The sequence below is a fragment of the Phyllobates terribilis genome, unplaced genomic scaffold (assembly GCF_046119375.1).
Source record: "Phyllobates terribilis strain yellow unplaced genomic scaffold, ASM4611937v1 Scaffold_2__4_contigs__length_985480577, whole genome shotgun sequence".
In the NCBI taxonomy this organism is placed as follows: domain Eukaryota; kingdom Metazoa; phylum Chordata; class Amphibia; order Anura; family Dendrobatidae; genus Phyllobates; species Phyllobates terribilis.
This window is the reverse complement of record NW_027362762.1, coordinates 663,125,508-663,151,219: the sequence shown is the minus strand read 5'-3', so window position 1 is coordinate 663,151,219 and position 25,712 is coordinate 663,125,508. Positions and strand designations below refer to the sequence as shown.

The following is a 25,712-nucleotide window of genomic DNA, read 5'->3' as shown; positions in this document are numbered from 1 at the left end:
TCACATTGTACTACAATAAATTTTTCACTTAAATATAAGCAATATATGTGGGAGTCGGAGTAGGGGAAATTGAGGAGTCAGAGTTGCAGGTTTGGCTTACCGACTCCACAGCCCTGCATGACATACCGAGAAAATGGGCTGCATCTAATATGCCTTATGTATGGGCGCAATTCCTAGTTATACAGACATTTTTAATAATTTTGCAAACTGGCATGCTCTAATAAAGTGACTTTTTTCTTTTAACACTTATAACTATACTTTGTATTTGAAATGGGTTAAGCGCACAAATTTGAAGACTGCTACATTACTCTGCCTTTCAGACCAATTTTTGTCAGAGGCAGTGCATGAAAAATAGATGAAATCTGCAAATGAAAGGCCTGGAGGGCCACGATTCCTCTTGGTAATAAACACAGCACTGCTGTGGGCATGTTTGGCGCTACAACTTATGGCCTACATCTGGCATAAGGCCTTCAATGGTAAATCCTAATATGTAAAATTCCTTAAAACACAGTTGCAGTTTATATAAAAACCCAGAAGAGATTACGTCCATCTTTGATTTTTAATTACGCACATTAGATCAAAGTGTTATCATTTTCACAATACAGACACAAGGCTTTTCAATCACCATCCTGATAATTCTCCCTTAAAACAAAATAATTTGACAAATCTTTCTTCAATATACAGATTCTGTGTACACCAGATCCTCATCAGAAAAATTCACACTATTGCCAATAATTAATTTAATGCTCAAGGAGGTTAACACTACAGCTAAAACAATGAAACAAAATATTTTAGACTTTCAATATGCAGGATGAAGCCAACAGTTAGTAAAATAAGTGGCTGAATATGTTGTGCAAGACTATTTGTTGGCCCAAGCTGCCATTCTGTTGTTAATACGGTTTCTTATGAAACGGGGTGTTTTCATGTATGCAGCAATAGCTGGCAGAGCCTGAAAGAAAGGAAAAAAAAATTATTATATATGCAACCATTTAAAAAAAAAATAAAAAAAAAAAAATTAAAAAAAAAAAGCAAAAAACACTACATGTCCTCACATGCTACAGTGCATTGTGAAAGTATTTGGCCCCCTTGAACTTTTCTACGTTTTGCCACATTTCTGGCTTCAAACAAAGATATAAAATTCTAATTTTTTTGGGAAGAATCAACAAGTGGAACGAAATTTATTGGATATTTTAAACTTTAACAAATTAAAAACTGAAAAGTGGGGCGTGCAATATTATTCGGCCCCTTTACTTTCAGTGCAGCAAACTCACCCCAGAAGTTCAGTGAGGATCTCTGAATGATCCAATGTTGTCCTAAATGACTGGTAATGATAAATAGAATCCACCTGTGTGTAATCAAGTCTCTGTATAAATGCCCCTGCTCTGTGATAGTCTCAGGGTTCTGTTTCAAGTGCAGAGAGCAACATGAAGACCAAGGAACACACCAGGCAGGTCCGAGATACTGTTGTGGCGAAGTTTAAAGCTGGACTTGGATACAAAAGGATTTCCCAAGTTTTAAACATCTCAAGGAGCACTGTGCAAGCCATCATATTGAAATGGAAGGAGTATCAGACCACTGCAAATCTACCAAGACCCGACCGTCCCTCTAAACTTTCATCTCGAACAAGGAGAAGACTGATCAGAGATGCAGCCAAAAGGCCCATGATCACTCTGGATAAACTGCAGAGATCTACAGGTGAGGTGGGAGAGTCTGTCCATAGGACAACAATCAGTCGTACACTGCACAAATCTGGTCTTTATGGAAGAGGGGCAAGAAGAAAGCCATTTCTCAAAGATATCCATAAAAAGTCTTGTTTGAAGTTTGCCACAAGCCACCTGGGAGACACACCAAACATGTGGAATAAGGTGCTATGGTCAGATGAAACCAAAATCAAACTTTTTGGCCACAATGAAAAACGATATGTTGAGCGTAAAAGCAACACAGCTCATCACCCTCAAAACACCATCCCCACTGTCAAACATGGTGGTGGTAGCATCATGGTTTGGGCCTGCTTTTCTTCAGCAGGGACAGGGAAGATGGTTAAAATTGATGGGAAGATGGACAGAGCCAAATACAGGACCATTCTGGAAGAAAACCTGTTGGAGTCTGCAAAAGACCTGAGACTGGGACAAAAATTTATCTTCCAACAAAACAATGATCCCAAACAAAACAAACTCTACAATGGAATGGCTCAAAAATAAACGTATCCAGGTGTTAGAATGGCCAAGTCAAAGTCCAGACCTGAATCCAATCGAGAATCTGTGGAAAGAGATGAAAACTGCTCTTCACAAACGCCCTCCATCCAACCTCACTGAGCTCGAGCTGTTTTGCAAGGAAAAATGGGCAAGAATTTCAGCCTCTCAATGTGCAAAACTGATAGAGACATACCCCAAGCGACTTGCAGCTGTGATTGCAGCAAAAGGTGGCGCTACTAAGTATTAACTCAAGGGGGCCGAATAATATTGCACGCCCCACTTTTCAGTTTTTAATTTGTGAAAAAAGTTTAAGATATCCAATAAATATCGTTCCACTTCACGATTGTGTCCTACTTGTTGATTCTTCCCAAAAAATTTAGAATTTTATATCTTTAATGTTTGAAGCCAGAAATGTGGCAAAAGGTAGAAAAGTTCAAGGGGGCCAATACTTTCACAATGCACTGTATCCTTAAAGGGGATGGGATTTAGGAATCATGATGCAGTCTCTAATGGGAAAAAAAAATTGTTATTCTTTGCATTACTATAGTTACAAGCTTTTTACCTTTTCATTTCCTACTAACATTACCCAGTAGAGCCATGGTTTTGGAATATTTAGGCCAAGTTCAGACGGCCGTATTTCAAGGTCTGTAAACAGCCCACAATGCCAAGCCTGTCCACTGGTCTCCTGACCCTAACCAACAGCTTCAGAGGCATTTAAAAGGTTTAGTTAAGGTCAAACCCCCTGCAACCCACCACCCTCTACAACCGTGAGTTGCAATGTGTAAAGTTGGCCTTATGAAGATATCAGACTGACAGAAAACAAGATTTTTAGTGGCCTGCAGGTTAATGAATGATTGAATTAATGTGCAATGTCACCATAAAGATTCAGCATAAAATAACATATGTGAACATTTACATTGTATCACACTCCTAGCAGACACATATACCAGCATCGGTCCTTTTATAAGGGGATAAAACCACAGACTGACATCAAGACTACTGTGAGAAGAGAGAGAAAAAAAAATAATAACAGGGAGTAATCTTATGCCATTTACATTCAAAATGTTGCTGCTGTACTCTCACAAATGGTGTGAACTGAGGATTGAATAAAAAAATTAAACTTAGCCATATTCATTGCGATTTGGTATGCTGTTCCTAAGAAACATCATAGGCTTTCAGAAGCAGGGTGGTGGAGTCGGAGCCCATTTTAGTGGAGTCGGAATAAAATGGACCAACTCCTAAAATTGGGTACAGTAAATCAATGCAGTTTGTGGGGATTATTTTTTCATAAGAATTTGGGAAAGTTATGAAATGTCCAATAAATGTCTGTCCTATTCCTGATCTAAGGGTCTAGACTTTTAGCTGAGATGAATCTGTGCTACAGTAAATTTATCACTTAAACATGAGCCATGTATGAGGGAGTCGTGGAGTCGGTGGCATGGAAATTGAGGAGTCGGAGGTTTGGCTTACCGACTCCACAGCCCTGTTCAGAAGGTCACATACTGAAGCAGAAGGCGAGCATTCTTGTTTTTAATTTTTCCTTCTCAAGGAGTAAAAATATTTAGTAATTGCAAATCTAAAAGCAATTTATCAACTCCATGAAGCAAATAAGTATGTCATGAAAGTTATGCTTGCCAAAAGTGTGATAGCTATCATGGCAGAAGAGAGGAAAGGTCAATGTTTGGCTATCCACCGCTTCTGTAATTTAGAGGTAGAAATATAACATGTACCTCAAATCTTGCATGGAAGTCCTGCAGGTTCTTGAACTTTTGCAAGCAGGTAGGATCCAATATATTGTGCTGATCCAGGACATCATACATCAGAAAGTCAACAAATGTAATCTTTGGGATAGAGGCAAATGCATTGAATGTAAATAGTGATGTGTAAATTTACCAGCAAGATAGACTTATACATTATATGGGCATGCAAGCATCTACACGACCTAAGAAATATCCTAATATAATGGATTTACCTTGTCCCCAAGAAACCAGTGTCTTTCCCCCAAAAACTGAGAAAATCTTGCTAATACAGTCGGGAGCTTTTCAAGGTATGGTCCCTTCAGCTGTTCCTGAAATATAGAAAGTAAAAGGATTGTTTATACATATATTTATCTCCAGCCATGGCCATATTCTAGGCAAATTGGTGTGTGGTAAAAAGAGTGCTACTGGATCATATATCATAAAGCTCATAACCCGAAATTAAAAATACAAAAATAAATTGTTCACCATAATAAATGCAAAAGTCAGTTTTATGGAAAACAGACTGACACAATTGCAACTGCAATTATCTACAATTACCTCCATCTACTATAAATGTTCTTGCCTGGGGTCCAGTTTCACATCCAGTTTGTAGACAAGTGTCCCGTACTGAATGCAATTGCGCTCTTAGTGTCCCATGCAAAATGCACAATCCAGGTTGACTGAATGGCCACTATTTGACCAGCTTCAGGGCTCCACTGCTGGATGAAGGTTTGCTGGTGAATAGATGTGCTCTGGCCAGTAGCGCGGCTGTCACATCACAGGGTCGAGAGGTGAGTTTCTGGCATGTGACATTACAACCTGAATGTGAGCGGTCTTGTCTTTGGTCAACAAGTCCGTTCCTAGTCCTACATATTTCAGAAATGTTCAGCTTCCTTTATCTGGGACTACCTGACCCCGATTGTGAACTTTGCATGGGACACTATGAACACAGTTGCATTAAAAACCGGACACTTATCCAAGAACTGGATGTGAATCTAGTCCCCAGGCATGACCATTTATGGTACATAGAGGTAATTTGCACAATCGCAGCTTTTTTTTCTCCATAAAAAAAGACTTGTGCATATATTATGATGAACAATTTAGTATTTTTTTTTAAATTTCTGGTTATGTGATATATTGATGGTATTCATGGGCACAAATTATAAGTATTAATAGTTCAATGCAGGATTCCTCTTCAGGTTTCACTTACAAAGTCAGGGTTGTATGAAATATAAGCAAGCCGCATCCGAAAATCCATGGCTTCATTTTCCAGCATTGACTCAATGTTCTTTTCATTCTCGGAATCAGCACCTGCAAAACACAGTAATCACAGATGGCTCTTACTCTGCTTAGGTGACAGATTATACCATTCACCCGAGTATAAAATGCTCAGCTCATGTTTTTAAAGGGGTTGTCCAGACTTTTCACAAAAGTCTGCAATCACTACATGACTGGAGACTTACGAATTCCCATACTGTACGTAGCATGCACAGGGATGATGTTCCAGTACCGCCTAAGAGACCAAGGTATGCAATAGGCATACTTCCAGCCACATTTCAACTAGACATGCACGGCCTTGCTTAATACAAATGAATAGTTTACGTAATAAAGTTAAGAGATCTCCCATTAACGACCGCTGTAAAGCATTTCACGGCGGCAGTTAAGGGTACTTATTCCTCAGCGCCACTCTTTCACTGCGCTTAGGAATAACAGTGTAGCGCCCCCAAGCATCGGAAAATCTCCAGGGTCTCATCTACCGGGGGTAGCCGAGACCATGATCAGGGCCGGTTTTTCTGGCCCCAGATCACAGTCATTTAGTAAATAACGGCAATCACAAAAAAAAAAAAAAAAAAAAAAAGTGTACCCGCGGTTACAATGATTTCTCGCTCCTCTGACATGATTTACATGTTGGAGAGAAAAATGATGCCCCACCGAGCCCACCAGGTACCTTTACCGTCCTCAAGAAAAAAAAGAAAAAAAAAAACCAGAACAATAGGGAGTTTTCTCTATTGGTTTCTTTTGATCACTGTGATAAACCCCATCACAGCAGTGATCAAAAGCAAGAAATAAATCAAATCCCCACTTTGTCAGATACAAGTTATAAAATACAAAATATTTTTTTCCATTCTTTGCAGTTGGGTGGAGGTTGTGGTGAGGTTGAGATTTTTTCAAAAGCAAAGAAAAAAAACAAAATGATAATGATATGATGACTAGTGTTGAGCACAAATGCTGGCTCGAGTACTCGAGTGACATGCTCAAGTCTCTGCCCCACATGTTTTGCGGCTGTTCTAAAGCAAAAAAAAAAAAAAGAAAAAAAGCCAAGCGCTGATTGCCTGCCATACACAGGCAATCCCCGCATGTTTTTTCTTTTTTTGGGTGTCTAACAGCTCTGAAACATGAGTGTCGGAGACTCGAGCATATCACTCGAGCGTCCGCAATACTCGGGTGCATACCCGATGCAAACTCAAGTAGCGAGCACTTGCGCTCATCACTAATGACAACATATTCAATATGATGACCTAATGTTAGCAAATTCTATGTTGTATCTCTGGATTCAAAATGCTCACTATACCCGGTTAATAAAATCCTTGAGGGGTGTAGTTTCCAAAATGGGGTCACACGTGGGGGGTTTCCACTATCTAGGCACATCAGGGGCTCGCCAAACGTTACATGACGTCTGCTCTTGATTCCAGCCAATTTTGCGTTCAAAAAGTTAAACGGTGCTCCTTCCTCTCCGAGCCCTGGCATGCGTCCAAACAGTGGTCGTCCCCCCCCACATATCGGGTATCTGCATGCTCAGGAGACATTGCACAACAAATTTTGTGGTCCATTTTCCCTTGCGAAAATTAGAAAATTTGGGTCTGAAGTAAAATTATGAAAAAAGTTAAATGTTCATTTTTTCCTTCCATGTTGCTTCAGTTCCTGTGAAGCACCTGAAGGGTTAATAAACTTCTTGAATGTGGTTTTGAGCACCTTGAGGGGTGCAGTTTTTAGAATGGTGTCACTTTGGGGTATTTTCTGTCATATAGACCCTTCAAAGTCGCTTCAAATGGGATGTTGTCCCTATAAAAAATGGTTTTGCAAATTTTCTTAGGGGTGGGGGAAAAAAAAATAGCTGGTCAATGTTTAACCCTTATTGCAAAATTTTCACCAAGTTTCTGTTTTTTTTCCCCACAAATCAATGCAAGTCATATCGGAGAAATTTTACCACTAACATGATATACAATATTTCACTAAAAAACAATCCAGAATCAGTGGGATTCATTGAAGTGTTCCAGAGTTCTCATAAAGAGACACTGGTCAGAATTGTAAAATTTGGCTTGGTCATTAGGGGTTAAACGGGGAAAAAAAAAAACAAAAAAAAAAAACCACAATGAATAATTTTTTGCAAACACAGGCATCTGTCCAGACTAAAGTGCCTTAAAATGAAAAAGAATTCTACATTTAATAAAACTAGAAGTCCATACTCACACAATCCATGCTTGCAGGCAATGTAGCGCACAATAGTGTTACTCTGCGTCAGCTTAACTTTTCCATCAAAAAGGTAGGGTAACTGTAATAAAAAATTGGTATTATCTCCAGCAAAGACGTCTTATACAGTTAGGTCCAGAAATATTTGGACAATGACTGAATCTTTGTGATTTGGACTTTGCATGACACTACTTTTTATTTAAAATGAAACAACTGAGACACAATTGAAGTGTAGACTTTCAGGTTTAATTAAAGGGGTTGAACAAAAAAAATCCTGTGAAATGCTTAGGAATTGCAACCATTATTCTACAAAGCCTCCTCATTTCAGGAGCTCAAAAGTAATTGGACAAATTAACTATCAGAAATAAAAAGGTTCTCTTTTAATAGTTTGTAGAGAATCCTTTGCAGGCAATGACTGCCTGAAGTCTGGAAGCCATGGATGTCACCAAGCACTGGGTTTCCTCCTTTGTGATGCTTTGCCAGGCCTTTATAACTTTGGTTGTTGCTTGTTTGTGGGTCCTTCTGCCTTAAAGGGAACCTGTCAGCTGATACATGCTGCCTCTTGTTTGGGCAGCATGTATCAGCCACATGCTGTAGTATCTTAGCCATGTATGCCTTTCTAAAACGCTGTGGCGTTTCAGAGAAAAAAACAAACAAAAAAAACTTTTAATAGCGGCCGGGGACAGAGCCGAGCCATTAACTAGTTATACAGGCAGGTCCTCGGTGGCTTCTCCCCGTTCGTTGCCAAGTGACTGGCAAGCCTTTGCCTACATACATGTATAGGCAAAGGTTTGCCAGTCACTGTCAGCGGGCGGGGAGAAGCCGCCGGTAACCTGCCTGTACAACTAGTCAATAGCTCAGCTCAGTCCCTGGCAGCTATTAAGTGGGTTTTCACTGACGGGCCGGAGCATTTTAGAGACAAACCTACATGGCTGGGATATTACAGCCAGTGGCTGATACATGCTGCCTACAGTTTGGGCAGCATGCATCAGCGGACAGGTTCCATTTATGCATGTGAAATGCTGCTCAATGGTGTTGAGATCTGGCGATTGACACGGCCATTGCAAAATATTCCACTTCATTGCCTTAAACTCCTGGGTTGCTTTTGCAGTACATTTTGGATCTTTATCCATCTGTACAGTGAAGAGCCATCCAATCAATCTTGTTGCGTTTGATTGAATCTGAGCAGAAAGTATTGCCCTGTAAACTTCACAATTCATCTGGCAGCTTCTGTCTTCAGTCACATCATCAATAAACACTAGTGACCCAGTGCTATTGGAAGCCATGCATGCCCATGCCATCTCACTGCCTCCACCATGTTTTACACAGAATGTGGTGTGCTTTGGATCATCAGCTGTTCCAAGCCTTCTCAATACTGTCTACTTCCATCATTCTGGGACAGGTTGATCATAATTCCATCAGTCCAAAGAAGGTTTTTCCAGAACTGGGCTGGCTTATTTAGATGTTTTTTGGCAAAGGTGAACCCTCTATATCTGCTCTTATGAAGTCTTCTCTTTATGGTAGATTTAGATACTGAAACATCTACTTCCTGGAGAGTATTCTTCATTTGGGTGGATGTTGTGAAGGGGTTTTTCTTCACCATGGAAAGAATTCTGTGATCATCCACTGCTGTTGTCTTCCATTGATATCCAGGCCTTTTTAAAGTTCCCAACCTCACCAGTGTGGGTGTTTTTTTTGTTTACAGACTGTACCAAACTTATTTGGCCACTACTTGCATTTCTGTTATTGCTACGTTTTTTTTTTCTGCCTATTGATGGTCTGTTACTCTTCCATTAAGAGCTCATTTGACTGCATGTTGTGAGTTCACAGCAACAGCTTCCAATTCCACACACTGAATCGTCTCTAGACCTCATGCGTAATTGATGATGCATTAACGAGGGACTAGCCCATTAGAGTTTGAGATATCTGTCCAATTACTTTTGGTCCCTTTTAAAAGAGGCAGCTACATATTGAAGAGCTGTAATTTCTAAACCCTTACCCCTATTAGGATGTGTATGCCCTAAAATTAAAGCTGAGAGTCTGTATATCTTATACCCATATTGATTGTATAGCCTGTAAACCATTAAAATGCCAAAACTTGCATCATTGTCCAAATATTTCTAGCACTGTTCACTACTCCTGTGAAATAAATCTTTTCATTAACCCCCAATTACCAAGTTGTACTTAGAAGTAAAGCTATCACTTTTATACGTTCACATACATTTGGAAAGTCCAAGCCCAGCTTCTCCTTCTCATCAAGCCATTGACTCTTGTCATAGTCTGGGGCTGTATGGGGAAAGAGAGTATTAGATTCAAGACAAAGACACAAGTAGGTGGTAGATACATTGCATAAACTATAAGGCCAGATTGTGCTTGTAATATGGCTATGATATGGTCATGCTTTGTTGACAGCATGTGGTTTTTGCGTAAAACAATCATGCTTTGACTCTGCAGGGGTTTTTTTTTGTACTGCATTACTCAAATTTAATACGCCAATTTATCCAACATGGAAATCCGGGGTGAGGGGGTACGCAGTTGTCACTGTCTATCATTTGGGCTTAGGTAAAGTTTACCATCTTCACTGTTATTTAACAGATAGATGTTTACTTCACTTTTGGCTTATGAACTATGGTTAGGGTCGTATACTGTATGCGCATTCTCAGATCTACTAAACATTAGCCTGTTACTACTCCTGCATATACTACTAACACTAGTCTGTATATGATGTATGGTATTTCATAGAGGCTAAATAATAATGCAATAAGCAAATAATACTACTTGTCATTTATTTTAAATCTGAATAGTTGTGGTGAAATACCTACATATATATCTCAATTAGCTTATTCTGTCACTCATATGCCTGTGTTATTACCGACTGATAACTGATATCTAAGCCCCATATTTATGCTTATAATCAATAGTGTACCTTGACCTTATTTTGTGTCATTGGTATTATTGATCCTTTATTGTGATATCTAAGCCTTAGTTTGTTTCTTACTGCAGCTCCCTTTTTTGTCATGAGGCTCCTTATTTTACTCATGTTTTATATGTCTATATGTTAATAAAGTATTTATTGTATGTAGTGATTTACCCTTGTTCATTTCTTGACCCTGGATGGTTTCTGGTGTCTGTGGTTTCAATTACCCAAATTTAATGGGCCAATTTATCCAACATGGAACTCTGGTGGTAATGTTCTTGCTAAATAACGTAAAATTTTGTTTGCTCATGCAAAAAAAAAACAACAAACAGTCATTTGCCAGATTCAAATGTGTGAGGTTCACGGTCCATGTACGAACTGTAATTTCCAGACCAACTGAGTCTCCTGACCCAAACTCAACAGCCTGGGGCCTCATTCAGACATCCAGTGTTTCACACACGTGTTCAATACAGGATTTTCACATGGTCGTGATTTTTTTGGCAGAATGTGTGTCCGTGCAATCAGCACAGAGACATGTCCTTTTTTTTGAACAAATGAAAAGTATCAATACAAATCTATGGGTCTCTCAAAATCACGGAGAACACAGACGGCATCAGTGTGAAATCTACGAGTAAAGAAGCACTCCTCCCATCAAAGTTTGTATCCTCTTAATATACTGCAATCATAGTATATAGCACTGTGTAATTACAATTGGTCATTTTGCCTTTATATCCAGTTAATTCAGTTTTTCATTAGGTCTATGACATCACGTGATTAAAAACAGACTAGTGGAATCCTTCTTAGCTCTATGTAGAAACAGGAGGTATTTTTTCCCTGCAAATGTCCCTGGCATGGGGGGGGGGAGCGGAGCAACTGGATCAGAAGTTGAAGAGGCAGGGGATGACTCAAGTAAGGAAAATACACTTCCTGTCTCTACAAAACCAGGGGAGGAGTCCTGAGGAGATAATTTGCATATTCCCACTGCATTTTGGGGTAAGTGAAGAGTCTCCGCGAGCTCAAAGAACACTGGATTTTGGCTGTTGGAGCTGAAAAGAGGACATCGGTAAACCAGGGGAGGAGTCCTGAGGAGATAATTTGCATATTCCCACTGCATTTTGGGGTAAGTGAAGAGTCTCCGCGAGCTCAAAGAACACTGGATTTTGGCTGTTGGAGCTGAAAAGAGGACATCGGTAAACCAGGGGAGGAGTCCTGAGGAGATAATTTGCATATTCCCACTGCATTTTGGGGTAAGTGAAGAGTCTCCGCGAGCTCAAAGAACACTGGATTTTGGCTGTTGGAGCTGAAAAGAGGACATCGGTAAACCAGGGGAGGAGTCCTGAGGAGATAATTTGCATATTCCCACTGCATTTTGGGGTAAGTGAAGAGTCTCCGCGAGCTCAAAGAACACTGGATTTTGGCTGTTGGAGCTGAAAAGAGGACATCGGTAAACCAGGGGAGGAGTCCTGAGGAGATAATTTGCATATTCCCACTGCATTTTGGGGTAAGTGAAGAGTCTCCGCGAGCTCAAAGAACACTGGATTTTGGCTGTTGGAGCTGAAAAGAGGACATCGGTAAACCAGGGGAGGAGTCCTGAGGAGATAATTTGCATATTCCCACTGCATTTTGGGGTAAGTGAAGAGTCTCCGCGAGCTCAAAGAACACTGGATTTTGGCTGTTGGAGCTGAAAAGAGGACATCGGTAAACCAGGGGAGGAGTCCTGAGGAGATAATTTGCATATTCCCACTGCATTTTGGGGTAAGTGAAGAGTCTCCGCGAGCTCAAAGAACACTGGATTTTGGCTGTTGGAGCTGAAAAGAGGACATCGGTAAACCAGGGGAGGAGTCCTGAGGAGATAATTTGCATATTCCCACTGCATTTTGGGGTAAGTGAAGAGTCTCCGCGAGCTCAAAGAACACTGGATTTTGGCTGTTGGAGCTGAAAAGAGGACATCGGTAAACCAGGGGAGGAGTCCTGAGGAGATAATTTGCATATTCCCACTGCATTTTGGGGTAAGTGAAGAGTCTCCGCGAGCTCAAAGAACACTGGATTTTGGCTGTTGGAGCTGAAAAGAGGACATCGGTAAACCAGGGGAGGAGTCCTGAGGAGATAATTTGCATATTCCCACTGCATTTTGGGGTAAGTGAAGAGTCTCCGCGAGCTCAAAGAACACTGGATTTTGGCTGTTGGAGCTGAAAAGAGGACATCGGTAAACCGCGCGCCTACCGGCGCGCGCATTTTGAAGCTTCTTGAAGCTTTTTTTTAAGCTTTTTTCACTGTTTTCAGAACATTAACAATAAGAACATGGAAGAGTCCAGGAGCCATTTGGTGAGCTGCATATCCTGCTACATGTTCACAGACTTGCCAGTGGAAAAGCCAGACTTCACATGCCAGAAATGCAAGCTTGTGTCCCTGTTGGAGGAAAAGTTGCGAAATCTAGAAGAGAGGTTAACTACCTTGAAAATCATTAAGGAAGGTGAAGAGTTCTTAGACAGAGCAGAATTCTCTTCATGATTCAGAAAGAGAAGAAATTCGAACTGCACCTGACGAAACAGAGGAATGGAAGCATGTGACCCACAGAAGCAGGAGGATCGAGAGGCAGTCAGCACCCATACTGCTCAGGAACCAGTACCAGGCTCTCACGCAGGAGAACCATGAAGAAATACAGCAAGATAAGACTTTGCCAGCAATGAATAACCTTGTAAGCCCTCAGAATCCTCCTGGATGGAGAAAGAAGAATGTTGTGAAGAAAAAACGGAGAGTGGTGGTCATGGGGGATTCCCTGTTAAGAGGAACAGAGGCCGCTATCTGCAGACCAGACATAACCTCAAGAGAAATGTGCTGTCTTCCAGGAGCAAAAATTAAAGATGTGTCTGACAGGATATCAAGACTCTTCAGACCTACAGATCACTACCCATTCCTGCTAATACATGTGGGGACAAATGACACCGCAAGAAAGGACCTGGAAACCATCTGCAGTGACTTTGAAGACTTAGGCAAGAAAGTGAAAGAATTGGGAGCGCAGGTGGTCTTCTCATCCATCCTCCCAGTGGATGGCCATGGAACAATGAGGTGGAATAAGATTCTACAGGTGAACAACTGGCTACGTCGATGGTGCCGTCAACAAGGATTTGGATTTCTGGATCACGGAATGAATTACCTATACGATGGACTACTTGCTAGAGATGGGGTGCACCTTACGAAGACTGGAAAACATGTATTTGGAAGTCGCCTTGCTACACTCATCAGAAGAGCTTTAAACTAGAACAATGTGGGAAGGGAAGCAAAAGGCCAGAAAAAGCCATACAGCTGACAAATACTATTGAGATCTCTGCTACTGGAAGTGGAAAAGAAGAACAAAGACAAAAAAATCGAAATAATAAAAATATGGGAGGAAGAGAAACCAATCACAAACTAAAATGTTTTTATACAAATGCACAAAGCATGGGCAACAAACAAGGAGAATTGGAACTACTAATGCAGGAAAAGGAATATGATGTCATTGGAATCACTGAAACTTGGTGGGACGATACACATGATTGGAATAAAAGGCTAAAAGGATACAACTTATTTGCAAGAAACAGACTTGATAAACGAGGAGGAGGTGTTGCATTGTATGTTAGAAAAGCGTATATCTGCACAGAGATTGAAGCTTCAGAGACTGGGAGTTCTGTGGAAACTGTTTGGGTAAGAATACAAGGAGAGAACAACGGAAAGGACACCATTGTAGGCATTTACTACAGGCCACCTGGGCAAGCTGAAGATATGGATGAACTCTTTATGTATCAAATGACCAAGTTCTCCAAAAAATATGACGTAGTGGTCATGGGAGATTTCAACTATCCAGACATTTGTTGGGAATCTCTCTCAAGTAAAACTAACAGGTCAAGCAAATTCTTATCCTCTCTTGCTGACAACTTTATCTTCCAAAAGGTAGGGGAGAAAACAAGGGGATCTGCTACTTTGGATCTAATTCTTATAAACAGGGAGGAAATGGTTGAGGAGGTAAAGGTGGCTGGGACCCTAGGAGGCAGCGATCATGCTATTATAGAATTTTGGATAACTAGAGGAGGAAGACATGTGAAGACTCAAACTTCAAGGTTAGATTTTAGAAAGGCAGATTTTAAGAGACTCAGAAAGAGAATAGGAGGGATCCAATGGCTGGATGTCCTTAAGGACAAAAATGTCCAGGAAGGATGGGAAATTTTTAAAAATGAGATTCTCAAAGCACAATCGTTAACAATCCCGAAAAGTAGGAAAAATGGGAAGCATTTAAGGAAATCAGGATGGATGAACACAGAACTTAAACACATGCTAAAAAGAAAGAAAGAAATGTTTATTAAATGGAAAGAGGGAGGCATATCTAAAGAAGATTATAATGCAGTCTGCAGATCCTGTAGGGCACGTATCAGGTTAGCTAAAGCTGACAATGAATTAAGGCTTGCAAGAGATGTCAAAAGCAATAAAAAAGGATTTTGGGGGTATGTCAAAAGTAAAAGAAAAGTCAAAGATGCTATAGGATTTTTACAGGATGAAAATGGAGAAATGGTAAGAGAGGATGTTGAGAAGGCCGAACTTTTTAATTCCTATTTTGCATCTGTTTTCTCTCAGAAAGAAAATGTAACATCAACTGATCTTCACTGTCCTTTTAAAGGAATAGAGGAATCCAAGTTATCAGTAAACAGAGAGATTGTGAGGGAATATTTAGCTAACATAAATGAGTTCAAGTCTCCAGGTCCAGATGAATTACACCCCAGAGTACTGAAGGAGATTGTAGAAGAAATTTTAGAACCACTCTCCATAATCTTTGAAAATTCTTGGAGAACAGGAGAAGTCCCAGAAGACTGGAGAAGAGCAAATGTTGTTCCTATCTTCAAAAAGGGGAAGAAGGTGGACCCAGGGAACTATAGGCCGGTGAGCCTGACTTCTATACCAGGAAAGATCTTTGAACAAATTATTAAACAACATGTATGTAAGTACATGGATAAGAATGAAGTGATTAACCAGAGTCAGCATGGGTTTGTAACTAACAAGTCATGTCAGACTAACTTAATTTCCTTCTATGACAGAATCACTGACTGGGTGGATCAGGGAAATGCTGTAGATATAGTATATCTTGACTTCAGCAAAGCATTTGACAAAGTATCTCACATCATCCTTATTGAAAAAATGACCAAGTATGCAATGGACCAGGCAACTGTTAGGTGGATTCATAACTGGCTTAGTGATCGGACTCAAAGGGTGGTTGTAAATGGCTTCACATCCAGCTGGATGAATGTCTCAAGTGGGGTACCACAGGGCTCCGTCCTGGGACCTGTATTGTTCAACATCTTTATCAATGATTTAGATGAAGGAATTGAGGGTAAACTGATTAAATTTGCTGATGACACAAAGCTAGGAGGGATAGCTAATACTAGAGAAGAGAGAGAGCGGATTCAAAAGGACCTAAATAAACTGGAGCAGTGGGCAGCAACCAACAGAATGGTTTTTAACAGGGAAAAATGCAAAGTACTACATCTGGGCAATAAAAATGAAAAAAGCATATACAGAATGGGAGGAATAGAGCTAAGCAACAGTACATGTGAAAAAGACTTAGGTACACTAATAGATCATAGACTGAACATGAGTCAACAGTGTGATGCAGCAGCAAAAAAGGCAAATACAATTCTGGGATGTATTAACAGAAGCATACAGTCTAGATCACGTGAAGTCATTATCGGTCTTTACTCCTCTTTGGTCAGACCTCATCTGGAATACTGTGTACAGTTTTGGGCACCACATTTTAAAAAAGACATAGACAAACTGGAGCAAGTTCAGAGAAGAGCGACCAGAATGGTGACTGGTCTGCAAACCATGTCCTATGAGGAACGGTTGCAGGATTTGGGAATGTTTAGCTTGCAAAAAAGAAGACTGAGAGGAGACTTAATAGCTGTCTACAAATATGTCAAGGGCTGTCACATTGTAGAAGGATCATCTTTATTCTCATTTGCACAAGGAAAGACTAGAAGCAATGGGATGAAACTAAATGGGAGGAGACACAGATTAGATATTAGAAAAAACTTTTTGACAGTTAGGGTGATTAATGAGTGGAACAGGCTGCCACGAGAGGTGGTGAGTTCCCCTTCAATGGACGTCTTCAAACAGAGGCTGGACAGACATCTGTCTGAGATGATCTAGTGAATCCTGCTTTGAGCAGGGGGTTGGACCAGATGACCCAGGAGGTCCCTTCCAACTCTACCATTCTATGATTCTATGATTCTATGAAAAAGCAGGAGAAAAGAAGAATTAACTGGGTTGAAAGGCAAAATGAGCAACTGTAAGTACACAGTGCCATATAATATGATAGCATTTTTTATTCTCTTAACCCCTTAATGAAAGGGGCATTTTCCGTTTTTACATTTCCGTTTTTGGCTCCTCTTCTTCCCAGAGCCAGAACTTTTTTATCTTTCATTCAATATGGCCACGTGAGGGCTTTTTTTTTTTTTGCGGGACGAGTTGTACTTTTAAACGTCATCACTGGTTTTACCATATAGTGTACTGGAAAATGGGGGAAAAATTCCAAGTACGGTGAAATTGCAAAAAAAAATAAAAATGAAATTCCACAGTTTTTTTTTTGTTGTTGTTTTTTTTAACATTTTCACTGAATGCTAAAGCTGACCTGCTACTATTATTCTCCAGGTCATTACGAGTTTGAAGACACCAAACATGTATAGCTTCTTTTTTATTTAAGTGGTGAAAAAAAAAAAAAAGGCGTAATTTTCCGAGACCCGTAGCTTCTCCATTTTCGTGATCTGGGGCTAAGTGAGGGTTTATTTTTTGCGCGCCGAGCTGAAATTTTTATTGATACCATTTTGGGGTAGATCTGATGTTTTGATCGCCTGTTATTGCATTTTACTGCAATGTTGCGGCGACCAAAAAAAGCGTAATTCTGGCGTTTGGAATTTTTCTCGCTATGCCATTTACCGATCGGATTAATTTTTTTTTTTATTTATATTGATAGATCTGGCGATTCTGAACGCGGAGGTACCAAATGTGTGTATGTGGGGATTTGTTTTGTTTTTTCATTTTGAATGGAGCAAAAGGGGGGCAATTTACACTTTTATATTTTTTTTTACACTTTCTGCATTCTTTATAGGAGATTAGAAGCAGCAGTTTTCTGATTGCTGCTTCTGCATACAGACGATGAGCAAATCGCCTGTATGAAGTAATAATGCTCATGTGCTATAAGCGCCGACCACTAGGTGGCGCTCATAGCAATCTTTACATGACAACCACAGGGGTCTGCTGCAGACGCCGGGTTGCCTTGTCCATCTATCGGTGACCCGCGATAACGTGACTGGGTAAGTGATGCGCTTCCGATGCGGCGCTGTTAAATGCCGCTGTCAAAAGATTGTGTTTTTTCTGCCAGGGAGATGCAGAAACGCTCAGGAAAAATCCGGAGCATTTTCGCACATAGCCTTATTATGCCTTTATGCTGTGTATTTATTGTTTCTGGACCATGCTATGTAATATATATATATATATATATATATATATATATATATATATATATATATATATATATATATATATATATATATATATATATATATATATATATATATATATATATATATATATATATATATATATATATATATATACATATATATATTTGCTGCAACTGTTGCTATTATTTCTTCTTTGCTGTCCCTGAGTCCATGCTATCTTGGTGCCGCTCTGCGCCTGGGCTATGGCTCCCACGCGTGCGCAGTGGCGGTTTGATGGCCTGGTCGCGATGGTTCAGAATCACCTGATCTATTAATATAAAAAAAGTAGCAATCCGATTAGTAAACGGCGTAACAAGAAAAAAAAAAATCCTAAAACGTCAGAACTACGTTTTTTTGGTCGCCGCAACATTGCAATAAAATGCAATAACGGGCGATCAAACATCGGATCTACCCCAAAATGTTATCAATAAAAAGTCAGCCCGGCGCGCAAAAAATAAGCCCTCACCTGGCCCCAGATCCTTTAAAATGGAGACGCTACGGGTCTTGGAAAATGGCGCTTTTTTTTTTTTTTTAGAAAACTTTGGATTTTTTTTCACCACTTAAATAAAAAAGAACCTATACATGTTTGGTGTCTACGAACTCAATGACCTGGAGAATAATAATGGCAGGTCAGTTGTAGCATCCAGTGAACGTGGAAAGAAAAAAAAAAAAAAAACAACAACTGTGGAATTGCATATTTTTTGCAATTTCACCACACGTGGAAATTGATTTTTCCCCATTTTCCAGTACACGATATGGTAAAATTAGTAATGGGGTTTAAAAGTACAACTCATCCCGCAAAAAATAAGCCTTCCCACGGCCATATTGACCAAAAAATAAAAACGCTATGGCTCTGGGAACAAGGGGAGCAAAAAACGAAAACGCAAAATCCCAAGTTCCTTAAAGGGAACCTGTCATGTCCCATCTACACTGCCCCCATTGCTTTGTTAGTGATGCAATGTGCATCACTAACAAGGTTTTTTCATTAAAATTGGTGGTGTTATAGTGATTTTATTACTTATATCCTACCTGTTCATTTTCAGTCATAGGGGTATGCTCCTCATATTCAGTCAGGGGCAGGCGCAGCATTCAGTCACTGCTGGCGCCACCTACGTATTCAAAATTTGCTCCCGGCGAGCATTGATATTTGCGGGGTGCATGAGCAGTTTTACATGACCGGCTTCCGTTCCCCGCGCGGTGAGGCTGTGTAATTCACAGCTTCACTGCGCATAAATCATTATCACACCACCAATTTTAATGAAAAAAGCCTGTTAGTGAAGCACACTGCATCACTAACAAAGCAATAGGAGCAGTGTAGACAGTAGATACGACATGACAGGTTCCCTTTAAGGGTATGTGCACACGATGAAGAAATGAAGCAGAAAATTTCTGCATCTCCCTGGCAGAAAAAACGCACGCAGATTGTGCATGCGTTTTTCCTGCAGAATACATGCGGATCCACATGAGGATTCACATGCGTTTCCGCATGCAGATTGACAAGCGCTTTCCAGGCGATTTTAGCATCACCTGGAAAGTGCTTGACAACTAGGTCACACTGTATAAATCCATGCAAACAGCATGGATTTATATAGTGTGACCCGAGAGAGTGTATATACTTACCTCCGATGGCCTGCACTGTCCTGCTTTACACTCCGTTCTCCCGGCAACTTTGAATTGAAAGACCTGCCGACGTCAGCGTCACGTGACCCGTCACATGACTGACGTCAGCGCAGGTCCTTCAACTCACTGCAAGTGCCGGGAACCAAGCAGGAGCGCTGCGCGGGCTGACAGATGGTAAGTATATATATATTTTTTATTTTATTCTTGTTTTACAGCTTTTTTAATGGTACCTGGGTGTGGATGAGACTCTCCTCTCCTCCACACTCGGGTACCATCCGCACATTAGAACGCGCCAATAACGCAAGTACAGATGCAGTCTTGCGGAATTGGCGCGTTCTAATGCAAGTCAATGGCAGCGAAAACGCTGCGTTTACGCAAATTAATTGACATGCTGCGGATTTTTGAGCGCAGCGTTTACGCTGCGGAAAAATCCGCATCATGGGCACAGCACATGCGGATTTCAATTGGGGAACATTGCTGCCCTTCTACCATGCGTTTTTCATGCGTTTCCGCAACTGCAAAAACACCGCGGAAACGCATTAAATACGCATCGTGTGAACTCAGCCTAAGTGAGAAAAAGAGAAAATTTTCAGGCCCTCATTGTTTTCAATGGGGTTCAGGTTGTGGCTGAAGTTCGGGTATAGTTCTGTTACCAGAAGCGAACTTTGGAATAAAGCTTGGATAGGGTGCAAGAAAACATCACAAACATCAGATTTGCTGAAATTTTTGCAGATGAAATATCCATCCCAAACATCTGAATGGTGATTATTCTGCAGCAAGTCCATAGATTTCAGGTGAATGGGTCAGCTAGAAATCACATGCTGCTTACTTTGTAGATTTGAAGCAGTTTCACATCTGCAGCATGTCAATTGTTTCAATGTTTTGCAGTGTTTTATCACAAATAAATGGGGGAAAAATGCATCCAACACATGCAAAAAAAAAAAAAAAAAGGAACCCCCATGTATTTTATCCAGCATTTTTCTTGTCAAGATATGCAGTGATCACTGGTTGCTGGTGGGTTAAAAGGCTAATGCCACAAAAAAGGCCCGTAGACTTGCCATATGTATGTGTCTATTAAGCTTTGTTTACATTAAAAGCACAATGTAATACAGGAATAATTCAAAGACGGCATATACTAGTGCTTGGTGGGACTTAGGGGTACTTCAGACGTCATTGATCATCAGTCTGATCTGAAATCACAATACACAGACCGTGCTTCTCCCGACCCCAAGCGTAACAGCTTCATTTATTTTTATGAGGTTGCTACGCTCGTGGTCAGAAGAATCGCGGGTCAGTCCGCGCATTGTGATTCGAGATCGGACTGATGATCACAGACGTCTGAAGGAGCCCTCAGAGAAATTAAAGGGGTTGTTCACTACTTTTACATTGATGCCCTATCCGTAGGCATCAATGTATGATCGTCCGGAGTGCCGCAGGCGGCACCCCAGCCGATCAGCTGTTATCTGTGCCAGCATTCAATTGCATGGGAGGCGGATCTGCAGTACACCGCGGCAGCAACTACCACTTGACGGCGGAGCCCCACAGGTGAGCACTTCTGGCCGGCAGCCGCTGGCCCAGATAACAGCTGATCGGTGGGAGTGCCGCCTACGGGACCCAGGCCGCTCATACACTGATGCCCTATCCTAAGGATAGGGCATCAATGTAAAGGTAGTGGACAACCCCTTTAACGGAGTTAGACTACCAAGGATAGTAGAAGTACAGCACTAAGCTGTCTACACAGTAAAGACATGATCTATTCCTACCTATCAAAACACTAATCACCTAAACTTTGAGTAGGGGATATGATTTAATTTTAAACCCCTTTAAGCCTTAGATATGTACTGTGTACACACAGCAAAAGTTGGAAGTAGTTCTGTGGAGCCAGAACAAGATAAGCTAGCTCAATAAATACACTGGCAGTTTAATCTCTTGGTTGTTGCAGCTCCCTCTGTCACCTCATAGGCAAGTAAAAGGCCAAAAAGAGGTTGTCCACTACTAGGACAACCCCTTCTTGATCTAAATGTTTGGCCCCCCAATAAAAATAAAAAAGCCTATACTCACCTGGCATGCTGATGCCATTTCAGCGGTGTCAGTACTTGTGTTCCTGGGGCTCTCGTGAGGTTAGGACACGTGAGCCTGGCGCCCAATCAGCATTGTTGTGTCACTGTCCCCACCTTTGAACAAATTGAACATGGAAGAGGAATTCAGAGAGCAGACGTAGCCCTGACTTCTAGTTATGGGCAGTCCGGCTCTTTTTAGCCATTCAAAGAACTTAGTGGCTCTCACTGAGGTGCCGACTCCCATCGTTCACTGCAGGGAGCCAGCTCGGTCTCTGTTCATTCTCGACCTACACATCACTACTGACTTCCTCTTCATGTTCAATTTGACATAAGGCGGGGACAGTGACGCCAACGCTGACAGAGTCGGGCTCATGTGTCACAACAACCACACGGGAGCACATAGGCTTTTTTATTTTATCGGGGCCAAACATTTAGATCAAGAAGGGGTTGTACTAGTAGTGGGAAAACCCCTTTGAAAAAAAAATAAAAAAAATAAGGGGATTTGATTATTACCAGTAGGTATGTTTCACTCTGAAACACCACATTGTGTCACATAATGTTAATCACCCTGCAAAACATCAGGAATTATAAAAAAAAAAAAATTAAAAAAAAAAAAAAAACTCCGTCATAACTTGATAATTTGGTGAATTGCTTGCAATTTTTGACCTGACCACATCAAAACTGCATCTGATCTTGTCAGTCGGGTAAATTCCCAGTGAATGTGTGAGTGGATAATCCTCTGCGCATTACAGCAGTAGCAGCATGATCATGTATGTATATTGGGGATAGAACAACGCTTTTTGGAAAGGATGAAACCAGCACCTCGTCCACAAGCCTTGCAGCAGCATTTCTCCGTGTGAACATACCCTGAGTGTTTTATCCACCATCAGCTGAGGCCACTAATCACCTGATCTACCTTCTAGAAGTAAATTGTGCACATGAATCCAGCTCCATCCACACAGCAGAAAAAGTAGCAGTCTATATTCTGCAGAGACAGTCAAGGCAGCGCCTCAGATAACAGTGTAACTAATCCGTGTGCACATCTGCAGCGGAAATCAGCCCCAAGTAATCCTGTGTGAACAGCGCTGACAGTGAACAGGCTGCCTCCCCGGCTGAGCCCTGCACCTGTGCCCAACTCACCATCCCCTGTCACATAAACCTTCTCCTCATAAGGCGTCTCCGTGTATTCCAGCAGCAGGCGGATCGCATGGCAGAGCTGCGGGAACAAGTGGATAAAAGTCAGTAGTGTGAGCGGCGTCCTAGCACAGGACAGCAGCCATTACTAGTAGTGCGCCTCTCACCCCGCGTATGTCCCAGTAGCCGAGAATCATCATCTTCCCAGTAACGTCCGTCACCTGCGCCGCTCACTAAACTCTGACCCTGCGCCTCACAGACTCCGGAGCTGGCTCATCTGTTCACGTGACCGTAGCTGGGATTCCAGCCAATCACATTGCAGCTCTACGCGCTCCCCCCGTGATCCTCTTGGCAGAAAGTTTTGGCGGTAAGCGCTTCTGGTCACGAGCTGTGCGTCCAGTAATGTGCGTTATCTCATACACAGAGCGGCACAGTGCGGGAGGGGAGCTCCGGAGATGTTACATGAGACCAGCACACAGCACCGGGTGGCTCTTCACCACCTCTTACGAAATTCATTCATGTGACAGGATCAGGGCCGGCTCCAGGTTTTTGTGAGCCCTGGGCTAAACAGCCTCAGTGGGCCCCTTTAACACATACACAATTCATGATGCACAGATACCACAGAGAAATATATATATAGTACAATGCAAAGATTTCACTTCTTACATTACATGAGTGATATCTATTGTAAATTCCACAATAGCTCAGAAACCAGCGAATCGCTCCACAGTATACTGGCCCCCATAAAATGCTCCATACAGAATACTGGCCCCCATAAAATGCTCCATACAGAATACTGGCCCCCATAAAATGCTCCATACAGGAGACTGCCCCCCATAAAATGTTCCATACAGAATACTGGCCCCCATAAAATGCTCCATACAGAATACTGGACCCCATATAATGCTCCATACAGAATACTGGCCCCCATATAACACCCCATACAGAATACTGGCCCCCATATAAGACCCCATACGGAAAACTGGCCCCCATATAACGCTCCATACAGAATACTGACCTCCATATAACGCCCCATACAGAATACTGGCCCCCATATAACACTCCATACGGAATACTGGCCCCCATATAACACTCCATACAGAATACTGGCCCCCATATAATGCTACATACAGGATACTGGCCCCCATATAACGCTCCATACAGGAGACTGCCCCCCATAAAATGCTCCATACAGAATACTGGCCCCCATAAAATGCTCCATACAGAATACTGGCCCCCATATAATGCTACATACAGGATACTGGCCCCCATATAACGCTCCATACAGGAGACTGCCCCCCATAAAATGCTCCATACGGAATACTGGCCCCCATAAAATACTCCATACAGGATACTGGACCCCATATAATGCTCCATACAGAATACTGGACCCCATATAACGCTCCATACAGGATACTGGTCCCCATATAACGCTCCATACAGGACACTGGCCCCCATATAACGCTCCATACAAGACACTGGCCCCCATAAAATGCTCCATACAGGAGACTGCCCCCCATATAACGCTCCATACAGGATACTGGCCCCCATATAATGCCCCATACAGGATACTGGCCCCCATATAACGCTCCATACAGGACACTGGCCCCCATATAACGCTCCATACAGAATACTGGCCCCCATATAAGGCTCCATACAGGACACTGGCCCCCATATAACGCTCCATACAGGATACTGGCCCCCATATAACGCTCCATACAGGACACTGGCCCCCATATAATGCTCCATACAGAATACTGGCCCCCATATAAGGCTCCATACATGACACTGGCCCCCATATAACGCTCCATACAGAATACTGGCCCCCATATAAGGCTCCATACAGGACACTGGCCCCCATATAACGCTCCATACAGGACACTGGACCCCATATAACGCTCCATACAGAATACTGGCCCCCATATAACGCTCCATACAGGATTCTGGCCCCCATATAATGCTCCATACAGGATACTGGCCCCCATATAACGCTCCATACAGAATACTGGTCCCCATATAACGCTCCATACAGAATACTGGCCTCCATATAAGGCCCCATACAGAATACTGGCCCCCATACAAGGCCCCATACGGAATACTGGCCCCCATATAACGCTCCATACAGAATACTGACCTCCATATAACGCCCCATACAGAATACTGGCCCCCATATAACACTCCATACGGAATACTGGCCCCCATATAACACTCCATACAGAATACTGGCCCCCATATAATGCTACATACAGGATACTGGCCCCCATATAACGCTCCATACAGGAGACTGCCCCCCATAAAATGCTCCATACGGAATACTGGTCCCCATAAAATACTCCATACAGGATACTGGTCCTATATAACGCTCCATACAGGATACTGGCACCCATATAACACTCTATACGGAATACTGGCCCCCATATAACACTCCATACAGAATACTGGCCCCCATATAATGCTACATACAGGATACTGGCCCCCATATAACGCTCCATACAGGAGACTGCCCCCCATAAAATGCTCCATACGGAATACTGGCCCCCATAAAATACTCCATACAGGATACTGGTCCTATATAACGCTCCATACAGGATACTGGCACCCATATAATGCTCCATACAGAATACTGGACCCCATATAACGCTCCATACAGGATACTGGTCCCCATATAACGCTCCATACAGGACACTGGCCCCCATATAACGCTCCATACAGGACACTGGCCCCCATAAAATGCTCCATACAGGAGACTGCCCCCCATATAACGCTCCATACAGGATACTGGCCCCCATATAATGCTCCATACAGGATACTGGCCCCCATATAACGCTCCATACAGGACACTGGCCCCCATATAACGCTCCATACAGAATACTGGCCCCCATATAAGGCTCCATACAGGACACTGGCCCCCATATAACACTCCATACAGGATACTGGCCCCCATATAACGCTCCATACAGGACACTGGCCCCCATATAACGCTCCATACAGAATACTGGCCCCCATATAAGGCTCCATACAGGACACTGGCCCCCATATAACGCTCCATA

General features: G+C 42.0%; 1 protein-coding gene across 1 annotated transcript; it reads right to left on the bottom strand.

Annotated features, from left to right (window-relative positions):
• Window positions 1-540: 540 nt before the first annotated feature.
• LOC141223482 (glutathione S-transferase Mu 4-like) lies at window positions 541-22,986 on the bottom strand. The gene is made up of 8 exons (XM_073666828.1): window positions 22,830-22,986; window positions 22,669-22,744; window positions 9,627-9,691; window positions 7,406-7,487; window positions 5,145-5,245; window positions 4,168-4,263; window positions 3,926-4,036; window positions 541-949 (listed from the first exon to the last, which is right to left on the bottom strand). Exons 1-8 carry the CDS (start codon window positions 22,860-22,862, stop codon window positions 860-862), a joined length of 654 nt encoding a protein of 217 aa, XP_073522929.1. The 5' UTR covers window positions 22,863-22,986; the 3' UTR covers window positions 541-859.
• Between the last annotated feature and the right edge of the window lie 2,726 nt (window positions 22,987-25,712).

What these genes read in the sequence shown, in the direction of transcription:
- LOC141223482 (XM_073666828.1), bottom strand. Translation starts at nt 22,862, where the DNA reads ATGATGATTCTCGGCTACTGGGACATACGCGGG. An exon ending in GCTACTGGGACATACGCGGG is followed by an intron (nt 22,745 to 22,829) that starts GTGAGAGGCGCA and finishes TTGTTCCCGCAG; the next exon opens with CTCTGCCATGCGATCCGCCT. An exon ending in TGGGCTTGGACTTTCCAAAT is followed by an intron (nt 7,488 to 9,626) that starts GTATGTGAACGT and finishes TTTTTATTACAG; the next exon opens with TTACCCTACCTTTTTGATGG.